Raw genomic sequence first — 13636 nt, forward strand, 5'->3', positions numbered from 1 at the left:
TTTAAGAAGGATGACGTATGAAACTTGCAGCTTTCCAAGTTCCAACCTTGGGATTACTTATTTATTACTTACTCTATTAAATATAATTTATATTTCTTTATTAATTGAATGAATTATATACCGCTAATAGTGATTGTTAGCATCATCATTAACAACAATACCAAGCAAAACCAACCAAGCATTACGTATTTTACTGGTTAAGAAGACGAGCCCTCCCTTCCCCTCCACCAATAGTGTCAACTTGTCACACCCAACACTGTTTTTTTTCTCTTTTCTTTTTAAAATACAAATGATAGTCTAATACAAAGAAAGAGAGTTTCTTATACGCACTATTAAAGTGTTATGCAAATTCGAATATGAAATCGTCGGTATGCAAGTCAAAGCCCGTTTTTATTGAACTAAACCCGTTGGCACCAACACTACTGTTAAATGATATATACGTGAGCGGAGGGGAGAGACGGGTGTCGTCATGGCTTTTCTAATAACACACCAAGGCAGGCAAGATAGCGAAGAAGAGGGTGACCTCATTTTGTTGTCCATTGTTAGTAATAATCTACACGATTTCTGGGCCCCCCACTCCAACCATGTATGCTTGCTTTTCTTTACTTTTTATCTTTCCTCCTAATAAGCAAACGCTTTGGTTCGTACTTAAATAAAGGGTCGGCAGCAAACCTATGTTTAAAAATATGTGTTCCTTTCATCTTTTTGTATCAGATAGTTATTTGTCCCAAGCTTTTTTTTCTTTTGTTTTTTTCTACATATATACAAAACGTCGAAGTTCTGAGTGGGTTGGGTTTTAAATTACCCGTCAAATCATTCAGGATTTTACCCTCCGTCCATCCCTCAATCTAGCACAAGTTTCTGTAATTTTTTTATTCACTTAATTATGATTCAATATGTATAATATTATTATAGTAGCTGTCAAATTAAAGTAAAGTATGACAGGACAAGTATAGGATCTTCTTTTTTGTGATTTGAAAGAAAAAACAGTGTGATTCAGTGGGCCGAAACTATCAGGTCCGTTTGGTTTAAGATTTAGAAGTTTATGAATAGATATGAACTTGCATTTACATGTTTGAAAAGTTCGTTCCACAAACTAAACAGATCTTTAATCAAATAGTTTTCTGCATAGATGTTTATCTCTCATCTAGGGGAGGCATTGAGGGTGCGCAAGTGGTGTCGCCGCACAAGACTTCTAATTTTGAAGGGCCCCATAAAAAATTACGTGTATATTATGTTTATTAATATTATAGGTATTTTATATATATACTTGAACATGCAAGAAAGTAATACAAGTGTGTATTTTGTTGAGTTGGAATTCGTCCCCTTGATTTTAGTAGGCAAGTAATACAAGTGTGTCATTCAGTAGTTGTATTTTTACATTTCTACTTTTTTTTTAATTGTTTAAAAAAAAGAGAAAAAAAAAGAGGAAAACATATATAGTATATACAAGCTTTCTCCAATCAAAAAAAATATAATTGGAGTGTATGGTTTCACCCACTCAAGAGGAAACAAAAAAAGTTCATGCCTTCTTCCCATTAAATGAAACGTTCCCTTTTAAATTTCGCCCTTAAAATCTTAAGACCGGCTCTCATCACAAATACAGAATATTATGTGGGCAAATCATTCATAGCTAGCCATTATTATGGATCCACATGTGAAAGACACAAGTCGATAATGTGGAAAATTGATGCCATTAGTCAGCATTTGGATAATCAGCGTTTGTCTCTTTGAGCTGATGAACAAGTAGCCATGATATGGGACCCAAGGAATATGGGACCCAAGGAAACACCTCAAATAATATAAAGAAATGGTAGTTTAATTTTTATTTTAAAATGCACCTCAAATAAATAAATTCAGCATGTAATGACTGAATAAAAAGAGAGAGAATTGATATGGAAGGAAGCTTTGCCAATTGAATTGCACCCTTGGCTTCGCTCAGCCCTGCCATCCATAGCAGTTTTTGCCGGCTCTGCAGCATCAACTTGTACTGAAAACTTTTATTTATTTTGAGACACATTGGAGGGAGACAATCGAAGTGTCTTTCTCCTCTCTCTGGGTCCTCCCTCTGGCAAATGGATTTAAGATTTGGTGCATTATTAATTCCACATTTAATTTTAAAGAGGTAGTGGATGATCATTTCAGCTACCTCTCAAGTCTGAAATGCTGACGCTGAGCATGACGACTTGTTATATATGGGAGGATATGGCTTTTCAGATTTGACCTCCAGCATGGCGACCACGAGCGCCACACTCTTCCAATATCAAAAAGCAGCAATTCATCTTAATTTCTTTGGTCCACGACGCTTCATTTCATTTCCATTGCTTCGTTTCGATTTGTGATTTGTTCACAAGTTTCAAACAAGCAAGCGTGGATTTTTGGTAAACAAGACAAGGTCAAGATAAGATGAAGTATCATTACTCTGTTTTATCTACATCTCTCGACACGACGTCATTTATTTAAATCTATCGTCGCGTCATCGTCGTTTATCAAAAGAAGAGAAATAAAAAATAAAATGTATTTAAATGAAATATAAAAGTATTTTGCTAAGGAGGACAACGAATGCATACGCATGCCCTATTTATTTCACACCAATATCTTTATAAATATTGCTTAATTTACATATTTAAAGAAAAGTTAGGTTTAGGCCCTTTTCTACTCACCACTGTAAATTATTTAAATCATGAGAGATCTTCTATGTCACGATCAGAAAAAATAAATTTTCGTGAGGGATAATATTAAAAAATTTGACATGTAGACATTTTGTATGATCAGGGTGTGTTGACTTTGAAAAAGGCAAACTGAATACTTGGGGAAGATATGTGGAATGGAGTACAGAAATGGGTAAATAGCTGGACAAGTTTCAAAATCTTATTGCCAATTAATGCGTGCTAGTCGCATCACGAAATTACCCTTGTATCTTCAAATAGAAGTAATGTTTTTTACTTTTTGCGGCCAAAAAAGTTGGATTTGGACCACCCCATCAACTCATTCTAGTTCCCAAATTAAGACATGTTCCTTCTTAATTAGGTTTCAAATGGAATATATATTAACCACCAAAAGTAAGTTTACTAATGTGATAATGATCATATCAAAGAAAGGAAGTTTAAGCCAACAAGGTTTAATCCATTAAAAAGATATTGACTTGTAGATTAGTGGTCCAGATTGAACCCTCACGATACCATGATTAAAGTAGACTAAAGGAAAAAAAAAAACATACTTAAATCAATCAAATTCGTTTAAGAATCACACATATATATATATATATATACTTCTCTTAATCACATGCTTTAAATTTAGTATCTTTAAATTCATTGGCAAACCCACCCTATTAGGAGATGGTCAATCGTGGGTTTGCATCGTTTGTTAGATGCTGATGTGGGGCATTATTTATAAGCTTACATGGAGCCCCTGGTTTTAATTTTAAAGAAATAAAAAAACAAGAAGGGGATGAAAAGTATGAGCTTGTAAAGGCCAAAAGAGTGGGCCATTCCAACGTGTGATGCAATCCCCTTCAACTCATATCTTAAACAACCACACGATATATGGCAGACACCATATTTACCACCATCAACGGTGCACCTTTCACAAAATTCCCAAGGCTCAATTTCATCAATCATGGTCGGGTCCCGCAACCCCACATCCATCCACACACACAACAAAGGTCACCTCCGCATTAGCATATCGACAACCCACGTGGTGCTCTTCCATTGGTTGTGCCCTGCAGACCCAAAAGTAGGCTGGGCCACGCCATCTAATCTCCCCCAAGCCCACAACCTCCTCCTCCGTGCCTGAGGGAAAGTAAAAGACAACGCCACGTGTCTGCAGGGGAACGTCACGATGACGAGGAAAGTGTGATTTAGCTCTGATGATTATGTCATGGGGAGTGGCACCCAGCACAACCCAAGCACACATATTTGTCCACGTCAGCTGACCCTGCTTTTTACCACACTCGGGCTCTGGGGTGGAGAGAGAGGGCTTCTTTAGCTTTTTGTTACGTCAAGGTTCAATCTTACCGTTCCACGTCGAAGTCAATCTGACGTCATCCTCATTTACTATGATGACTGTCTCTTCTCTCTCTCTCTCTCTCTCTCTCTCACCCCCCCATGTGACTGCTCCCAAGCTAATCCACCGGCAAATATCCAGTATTTCCGAGCTACCGTATTATTTTCTTAATGCATCCCCACCACCCACGCGCTCGCTTAGCTCGTGTACCTCCATCTTCTAATCATTCATTCATCTACCTCCATTTTGTTTATTTCTTTTGGTGTTGAAGTATTTTCCTTGTTCATTAACGAAATGAGGAGGAAAACATATGAGACAATGCTAGGACTAGATGTCAAATATTAACTAGAGAGGTAAACTACATATTGAGAAGCGTATAGTTAAAAAATTCATGAACTTACACGGGAGTAAAAAAGTTTATGTATTTACACAGTTTTCAAAGGTTATATAAAACTTCAAAATACTTTCTACGACTTGGGGAGGTCACATCCATTTCAGGATTATATGTGTCTCCACACATTACTTAGAGCACTTGGTTAATTTTCTTGAAATTATGTCTAAATTTGATAATAGTTTTGTTAAGTAAAACATTTCGTTTTCTAATTTTCTTTTATAATATATGGCGAGCTCAAGTGATTAAAATCAATTAGCATTACATCCAAGATTTTTTAAATTACTAAAATAATCAAATGAATGAAGTTGACAAGAAGTTGAATAAAAGAATTGAAAGATTATGAGTATTCTTCTCAATATATCAAAGGAAGATTGAAAAAAAAAAACTCAAAGAAAATTCATCTTTCTATTTCTCAAAAACTAATGCCTTATACAATCATTGGATTGGAGCCAACTCCCTTTTTTTTTTTTTTTCTTTTTTAATAAAGCAAACTAATTAACTTAACTAGCTGATAGTTAAACTAAATAAATGACATCAGCATTATTCTGCTATGCTGATGTGGTATACGTATATCACCTAATACTTAAACAATAGAAGTATTATATACCTGTATATAAAACATAAGTGAAGAGATTCGACATGTGAGTACCAAAATCCTACTAATGAGATGCTAATAGCTTTAATCGTTTTCTCATGCGAGATTGTATGAGCTCTAAGAGCATCCACAATGAGAGGGTGTATAAGGGGGTATATGTTAAATATATACTCATTGTGGCGGGAATCATTTGCAATGGGAAGATGTAAATAGTTGTAAAAACACACTCCTATTATGGAGATGTAAAATTAGATGCACATTTGCATCTTTTTTTACATTATTTGCAAGCGGAACTCACAAGAGAAAAACAGAAAGAGAAGGATTGGAATTCAAAATAGAAGGCCTATATTTCATGCAATTTGCATTACACTTTCAATGACCCAAATTTCTACATAGATATTTTCATGTTAGTTTGTAGGTAAAATCATATGTTTTCCAAATTTAAATTTTTGTAGGTCCATTTTTTTGGAAAAATAAAATAAATCTAATACGCACAAAATTAATTTTAAAAAGTTAAAACATGCCCAAAAAAAACACACAAAAAAGAATTATCACAAACAAATTGAATATGCATTTTTGGATTTACATCATTTCCCATTAGAGCAAAAAACATATTTACACCATTTTGAAGGTGTAAAGAGAATGTAAAAATGACTTTATATATCCGAAAATGCACTCTCCTAGTGTGAATGCTCTAAGACCATCTCCAACCCTTGGGGTGGAAACTCAAATTTTGAGTTTAGCCTCCAAATACCATCTCTAACCCATGCATTTTGGGGGGTGAAAATTTGAGAAATCTTAAATATTGGGTGGAATTCAGTCCTTTTTTGCTGGACTGATAATTTTGTGGCCCAAAATCTGCTTTTTATTATTTTTTCTGATCGAGGCATGTGCTGCACAATGTTTCTTGGGCTTTTGGTTACTATGTTTGAACTTTGTGCCAAAAATCTGATATTGCTTTGTTTGTTTGTTTTTTTGGTTTTTTTGTTTTTTTTAAATATTCCAACAACTATATTTGTAATCAATAATCATGATTAATTTTAAGCAATCTCAACGGCAAAATTTAATGATTGTCGTTTATTTAAAAATGCTTAGATAATTTAAACACACTTACATAATTCAATGAAGAGTTCGAATTATTCCGGGCATACGTATGGTATTGTACTTATTTTTATTTTTTAAGTGAAATTCAATTATGTTTTGGAATTTTATTTTTTTTAGGTTAAAATGTTTAGAAAATTAAATCACGAGTGTTGAAACAAAAATAATGTCAAGAAAAATTAACAAGAAACAAAATTTAAGGGTTAATCATTCTTAAACAATTTAATAAAGTTGCAGACTCAAATTATGAGTCTACAAGGTTGGAGGAAAAAAAAATTTGAGTCCTGAAAATACATGAATAGTTATATTTTGAAGGGTGAAAATTTGAAGTTTTACCCCAACATGATTGGAGATGGTCTAAGGACATTAGATTTCAATTTTAAAAAAGTTTCATTAAAACAAAAATGGGGTTGAAATTATAAAAACAATTAAACATATAAAGCCCATCATTACACACACTCAAAACCCATTTATAAACACACCCAAAAAGTTGACTTTGGGGTTGATTTTGGATGTGTTTATATTTAAATAGCTTTATAGAGGATTGGGTTTATTTATAAATTTGTATTTTAAAAAACCAAAGCAATTATTAAGTTGAAAAACTTTATAGAAAAAACTGGCGCGTGGGTATTGAAATGTCACAACCTTCGATCCAAAAGAACCTATGTATACACACAGTACATAGTGATGTAAGCAAACGCACCCCGTCCTCTCGCCCTTCTCCTTTATATTTATAAAAACCCCCCCTTCTCTCAAACCCACCACTTACCTTCCACCTTAATTCTTTCCCCTTTGTCTTTGCCTTTGCTCTTGCCCTCCGTTGACATCATTTCACCACACCTCTCTCTCTCTCTCTCTCTCTCGCTTATAACTCTTCTTCACCACTTTTAGTTCCTCTGGCTCTTCCGGCAGCGATGCAAGGCCTACGGCGTTGCTCAAACGACATCGTCCACCTCGGCCTCTCCCCCTCCCCGACCCCGCCCTCCCCTCCCGGCCCTCCCTCCAACAACCCCTCCTCCCTCTCCATCGACGTGGCTGAGTCCGCCGAGACCCGCATCCGGCGCCTCATCTCCGAGCATCCCGTCATCATCTTCAGCCGCACCTCCTGCTGCATGTGCCACGTCATGAAGAAGCTCCTCGCCACGATTGGGGTCCACCCCACCGTCATCGAATTGGACGATCACGAGATCGCCGCCCTTCCCTCGTCCTCGTCCTCGGACGACAACAAGAACGAAGAACAGCAACATCAGCAACAACCTTGTAATACTCCGCCCGCCGTTTTCATTGGCGGCACGTGCGTCGGTGGCCTCGAATCTCTCGTGGCTCTCCACCTCAGCGGCCACCTCGTTCCCAAACTGATCCAAGTCGGTGCCCTCTGGGTATGATTTGAGAGTACATAGAAAATCAAAATCTCTATCTCCATCACTCTATATTTATAATTATATATTAACTGTAATTTTTGGTCTCATCAATATTATGAGCTGCTTATTATTAATTAGTATTAATTAGTATTGTTCTGAAATTAAATTAGGGGAAAAAATAGCGAGTTTTTTTGGGTGCAGATGTATTGTACTGAATTACTCGCGCTTTCAGTGTCGTATACGGGACATGTTTGCTGAATTACGTACATCGATCGCTTTTGATCCACGTCCAACGACTTCGATCTAGATTCTCGAGCTCTGTTTCAAGTAAATTGGGCCCCACACTCCCTGATTATGATACTATTATAGCAATTATTGGACCATCAGGAGCTTCAGGACCGTCCGATCTGTGGACTTCCTGGTAGGTAGACCGTAGGTAGCTCTAGCTCTCGCTCTCTCTCTCTCTCTCTCTGAACTGAACTCAAAGTCCTGGGTTCTGGTAGTGGCAATGGAATGTGATGTATATTTTGTCCTATTTTAATATATAGAATATAGATTGTAAATTTACCCCTTTTTTAATTTAAGGGAAACAAAATGTTATTTCTAGTCACTTTGATATAAATGGCTAGGACGATGAGTACCGGTGTGGGTCCCTCTTGCAATTATTGATCAATCAAGGCCGTTGAAATTGTAGTGTATTCTTTGATTCCCAAGTAAACAACAGGTTCAGACCAACAACAAAAAAAGGTAAACAACAGCGAGTACTAGTAGTGACTGGTCGTTGTAGTATTAGGACTTGTTAAATATCTTTTGATTCTTCCTTTTGGCCATCAATATCAAAATCTTGGCTAAGCATAGCCTTGGGGTTCTTGGTGAAAATGACAAAGCTTTCAATATTGCTCTAGTGTTAGATATTCCTAAATTAGGAAAATACTATCACGTTTATATACCACACTGTGCGCCATCTTTCATCTCTTTAATAGCGGTTGATTCCATTACCCCGTAAAATAAGGTTCCACCCATTTATTGTGAACTAAAAATTCCCTTTTATTTATTTATTGAAAAATAAAATAAAATGAAAAATAACAGCTTGAGCATTATGGGCTTGGGTGATTCAGATTTTTTATTATTTATAAATGGGACAGGTAGATTCGCCTGAAAATCAAATGCAAATTTGTCACCATGCATGAGACAATTATCAATTTGATGTGTCCTGGTGTGGGATGCCTCTTCAATACCCCGGACAACACATACTGCCACGTTCATGAGTTTACCTAATTACTTTTACCTAAGCTCATGAACCGACACTTATTTTTCATCATGATATTTTCTATTTAAAATGTGACTGACCGTAACACAGTTCTGATGTATTTACAAGTGGAAATTTCATTCGTAAATACGATAACGAGAGGTAAATAAAAGATTAACACACAAAAGTCAGGTTGATTAACATAAGCAACAAAGTTGATTCTAATTTGATGAGGAATTTGTGGTACAAAGAGGAGCCTCTCCATAAATCATTTCCCAATTAAGGAAAGAATGATGGGATGTGAAGGGTGATAATTAAGGGTTAGAACCCAACAACACATCACCATCAAAAGCATGGGGTCCCATCTTTTCCTTTGTCTTTGGAAAAGACAGCTTAATTAGTGAGGGGGGTGACGAGAGCAAAACCATCAACCACCACCGCCACAAACCACACAATGCCACACCCACAGTCCAAGAGTGCGTGTCCACCTTTAATTATTATTTTTGTTGCTTTTTAATCAGTTGATGATACGTGGCAGACATGCAGTGGGTCTGATTGACTCCATGGTGGGCCCTCCATGTAGAATCTTTAGAGCCTCGCGTCAGAAGAATCTCCTTGTGATTCCTCTTGTTAAATATGAAAGTGTAAAAAATTAATAAATAAAAAACAATTTGGAGTTGATTGAAAAGAAAATGGATATTTTTTTCATTTCTGCAAGAGACCTAAAAAGGGCTCATAATTTATTATTAAAATAATGGAGTATTGGGCAGCCCATATAGTTCCCTTAATGGTAGGGTTTTAAGTTAACACTTTGCACTAGTTTAAAGTGGCAAAAGCTCCCTTTAGGCAGGCACTTTAGAAGAGTTAGTGTAACCCTTTAATTTTATAATTTTTTATTTGTCATGTTTGCTTCTGTTTATTTTAATTCTCAGTTTTATTTTACAAAAATATAAGAAAACAGTTAATTAATTTGTAATATAAAACACAGAATATTACAAGTCAAATAATATGAAAATTAAAGAGAAAATTTGTGTGTTAGGCGGCCCGGTTAAAGTCTCCACCAGATAGATTAGCGAGCGAGTGAGTGGTGACGCCAACACCAGATGGACTGCAATCAATTATCATATATGATGATATAAATTTGAGTGTTGTTCCACTTTCTGTTTTTTTTGTTTTTTTAGTACAAGCAAACTATAAGGGAGGGGAATTTCTCACACACAAGACTATGATGTCGTGAGAATTTCAGTGCACTTTCTGCTTTCTTTGAACTATCAGAAAAAGTTGGGCAATCACTTGAAAAAGAAGCAAAGGAATTTTCCAAGGCATCACAAGAAAATGATGCAAGCGAAGCAAAGGTCTGAATATATAAATCAATTGCTTCTGAATGCTCTTCAATTTTATGACATCACGACAAAGAAAACTTAAAGAAGCCAACAGAAAGAAAAGTTGATCATGACAGCATATATATATGTTTGCCAACAATAGCCACTTTTCTTTCTTCAACCAAAAGAAAATCAGTGAGTAAATTGCCAGAGCCTCAAAAAGTATGGTGGCAAAAATGAATGTCATCATCACTTCATGCTACAAAATTACAATATCAAACTCATATGCGCTTTACAAAATATTCGTGTTGTAATTGAATTGCCATTTTCTGCGTCATTCTAATCCTACTACTCTAAATCCCTTTTTTGTTGTTTTTGTTTGGGGGTGGTGTTGGTGGGGTGTGGTGTGGTGGTTTGGTGTTAAAGATGAAGCGACAGGGAAAAGTGATTTCCTGCTATAATCCACCCCAATTCATGAACTTCTTGACCTCGTCGTACAAAACCAAAATGGCAGCAGCACCCGTACTCCGAAACATGTTTGAAACTGCCCCGCGATAAAATGAAGTCACCCCTTCTGTTCTATATATCTTCCTCCAGCAGTCCAATGTGTTATTGTACATCCTCTGTTCCAAGCCAGACTGCATCATCATCCGCCTCCGAACTGTATCCAGTGGATATGACAACAACCCAGCAGAGGTTGTGACTGCCTGAGCCACCGCCCAACGCTTCCACAATGGCAACTCAAGTTCAGACTTTTCTGACAAAATCTCTTTAATCGTATCAAAGCCTCCAAAGTAAAGGCCACGGTGGATGACCATCCCCTGTAAAGAGGCTGGAAGCCCTCTGTATACCCCCCGAATCCCATCCTTTTGGCAAATGGTAGACAAGAAATGGTAGATGCCTCGAAATTGTCGGACTTCAGTTCTTCCAATGTCAGCAGCCAGGCGGGTATGTGAAATATCAAGTGGGTATATTATAATCAATGTTGTACAGCCAGCAGCAGCTCCAGCAATGAAGTTAGCAGATGGACCAGACAAAAAATGACCATCGTGAGAGTGTCCACTTCTTAACACATTTCTATAAAGATCCTGTAAAGTAAATTAATTTGTAAGGATCCTGCACAACATGATATTATGATGACTATGAAATCTTCATCTGCAATTTGGAACTACTCCATCAACCACCATAGTAAATAAGAACTAGAACAGTAGACTTCAACATTAATACGCTAAAGTCAAAATGGTATTAGGAACTTTATCTACTGACTTAGATTAATGACTACAAGTATTGTTAAGTCATGTAAAATAACATTTGAATAAATATAAGTTCTAAAAAGTACCGATTGACTAATCCAAACATCATCTTCTATATCTATTTATGCTACTTAGATACCATCTGATCAGGGTCTAATGCTTATCTATGTTATCCTCCTAATCAGTTCTGCCCTCCTATATTTACATATGACAAAAACATCACCAACGAGAGATAATATACATTTAGGGACACATGTCATGAGAAATCAAGATAGACGGGTTTGGTGTGGTTGATCTTCTAAAAGTCTCTATCTCCTGGAGTTGCATTTCAGTTACTACTTTTTCTTTTCAAACTTTCTTTTTCAAGCTAAACAAGTGAAGGGCACCCTCCCACCCAAGATCACAGTACTTGCAGTGACAGAATTTGAGAGTTCCCTCTTGAGGGGAAAATTTTCCTCCCTTTCTTCTTTACATGCGTAAGAGAATCACACATTTTCAGTCTTTCTACCTCAGAGCACTCTGTACATTTTAAGGAACTCATTCAATTAGTTGTTTTCAGTGGTTCTTCAAATGAACACCCACCATTATCATTTCATTCTCAACATTGACATACCAATGCTGTTCCCAGACCTAATTAAACCATGCCAATGGTTGACCTAAAGACCACTCACAAACTTACAGTAGGGGAGCCAGAATAGCATTGCAACCTTTCCCTCTTCCTTTGGAAAAAAGCCTATGAGCATCCGTGCTTAGTGACCAAACCCCTCATAAACACTCCGCTTACTCTCAACTCCTACAGCAATTATTCAAAATTATAGTGTAAACTCCAGACCAGACAAAAAGTCCCTCAGTAATGGTGGATTGGTTATTAGACACAAATTTGTTTGTAACATCAATGAATGGATTTCTTCCCTTTCCTTTCTCCATTGTAAAATTCTGCCAGATAGTTAGGCAGGCAAGTATGGAGGGAAGCACACAGATAACATGGATTCTTTTGCGGAAAAAACAGATATTTGAACTTCACGTATCGGAGTCGTTATCCTATCATTCTCCCAACGAACACCCTCAATAAAATCAAGCTTGCCACAAACTACATATAAGACAGTACAAGTTCACATGGCCTGAACAAGGCTGCATTACAGGCAATCACGAGATGTCAATATAAAGTTTCTTACACTCCTTGCTCTTAGTAAACAGGACCATGCCAAACTATATATAAGCAAGCATATACATACACACATAGAAGATGCGAAAACAAGATTACATTTTTTTAAACCTGTACTTTTGTTTTGTTTCTTCATTCCTAATATGTAAGACAATCTCATCAATCCCAGCTATCACAAACCCATTTGAAACAAACAGTTCCCGAAATTACACTTTTTGACCATTTTATGCATGTCCCCTAACTAATGTGATAGCAAAAGAGGGCCTTAACGACAAATTAAGAACCAATCACACAAACACAAAAAAATACAATCTTGGAAAACGAAGAAGGGGAAGAGAAGAAGAATACCTTGAGGGAAAAATTGAGAGCGACGGAAGGGTAGTAGCGAAGAACACTGCTGCCATTGCCTCTCCAAAGAGAGAGAATGCCTTCTTCTCGAACCGTACGGACGATACAATCGACCATGCCCTTGAATCTCGTACGTCCACCCCCAAGAATGGCCAAGTTGCTCTCTTGGGTCTGCAACAAGAGCTTGGCTCTCTCGATTGGGGCCACGATCGTGTGCACAACCCCGCCCATCACCGCCCCGGCCATGAGATCGCGCTGGAAGTTGTTCAGCCAATCGTACTGCCTTGATATCGACCCTCTGCTTTCTGGGTCGTCGTCATCTTTGCTCATTCTCTCTATCTCTGCGGAAAATGGAAGACGGAAATGGAAATGGTGGGAAATTGAGTGGGCCGATTTCTACCCATTAAAACATAGTATTAATAATTTATTTAAACAAATTATAAAACCCAATTCCCAGTTCCCAAATCCCAAAATTCAAAAGCTTTATAGTTTAGATGCCAAGAAAACGGAAGACGCGGTTCACCTCCCGCTATCTGACCTTTTGACGAGGAGGAGGGCTTGGATAAATCCCACCCCAGATTGATGGATAACTATCGATTTGATCCTGCCACGTTTGCTCTGTTCTGATGATCAACGTTTTTTTTATTATTAATTTTTATTTACTGCCATCTTCGTGCTTTTATTTTTTATTTGTTGCCATCTTCATGCCTTTAATTGTATTATAAAATTAACACCGCCTCACTGGCGGGCTATTAGTCTTTCACGCCTTCATGCTAAACTATGGAAGGAGAGAGAGAGTTTAGTTTGTCACACTTCTTTCCTTTTAAGTAACAAACAACAAGC

The 13636-nt window shown here is 37.0% G+C and overlaps 2 protein-coding genes across 3 annotated transcripts; one reads left to right on the top strand and one right to left on the bottom strand.

The window, feature by feature from the left end:
• The first annotated feature begins 6839 nt into the window (after positions 1-6839).
• Positions 6840-8023, top strand: LOC148919668 (Thioredoxin superfamily protein). The gene is made up of 2 exons (XM_089045842.1): positions 6840-7474; positions 7689-8023. The coding sequence occupies exons 1-2, from the start codon at positions 7010-7012 to the stop codon at positions 7761-7763; spliced, it is 540 nt and encodes a 179-aa protein (XP_088901968.1). The 5' UTR covers positions 6840-7009; the 3' UTR covers positions 7764-8023.
• Positions 8024-10223: 2200 nt separating this feature from the next.
• On the bottom strand, positions 10224-13577 carry PM-ANT (Mitochondrial substrate carrier family protein). 2 transcript variants are annotated; one of them, XM_089047078.1, is made up of 3 exons: positions 13332-13577; positions 12794-13134; positions 10224-11115 (listed from the first exon to the last, which is right to left on the bottom strand). In XM_089047078.1, exons 2-3 carry the CDS (start codon positions 13121-13123, stop codon positions 10483-10485), a joined length of 963 nt encoding a protein of 320 aa, XP_088903204.1. In that variant the 5' UTR covers positions 13124-13134; positions 13332-13577; the 3' UTR covers positions 10224-10482. The 2 variants fall into 2 exon arrangements, with proteins under 2 accessions (XP_088903204.1, XP_088903203.1); XM_089047077.1 differs by lacking the exon at positions 13332-13577 and having other exon boundaries at positions 12794-13310.
• Between the last annotated feature and the right edge of the window lie 59 nt (positions 13578-13636).

This window comes from Prunus mume, linkage group LG2 (assembly GCF_029339155.1).
Source record: "Prunus mume cultivar Tortuosa linkage group LG2, ASM2933915v1, whole genome shotgun sequence".
In the NCBI taxonomy this organism is placed as follows: domain Eukaryota; kingdom Viridiplantae; phylum Streptophyta; class Magnoliopsida; order Rosales; family Rosaceae; genus Prunus; species Prunus mume.

What these genes read in the sequence shown, in the direction of transcription:
- LOC148919668 (XM_089045842.1), top strand. Translation starts at nt 7,010, where the DNA reads ATGCAAGGCCTACGGCGTTGCTCAAACGACATCGTCCACCTCGGCCTC. An exon ending in TCCAAGTCGGTGCCCTCTGG is followed by an intron (nt 7,475 to 7,688) that starts GTATGATTTGAG and finishes TCGCGCTTTCAG; the next exon opens with TGTCGTATACGGGACATGTT.
- PM-ANT (XM_089047078.1), bottom strand. Translation starts at nt 13,123, where the DNA reads ATGAGCAAAGATGACGACGACCCAGAAAGCAGAGGGTCGATATCAAGG. An exon ending in CTCTCAATTTTTCCCTCAAG is followed by an intron (nt 11,116 to 12,793) that starts GTATTCTTCTTC and finishes TTTACTTTACAG; the next exon opens with GATCTTTATAGAAATGTGTT.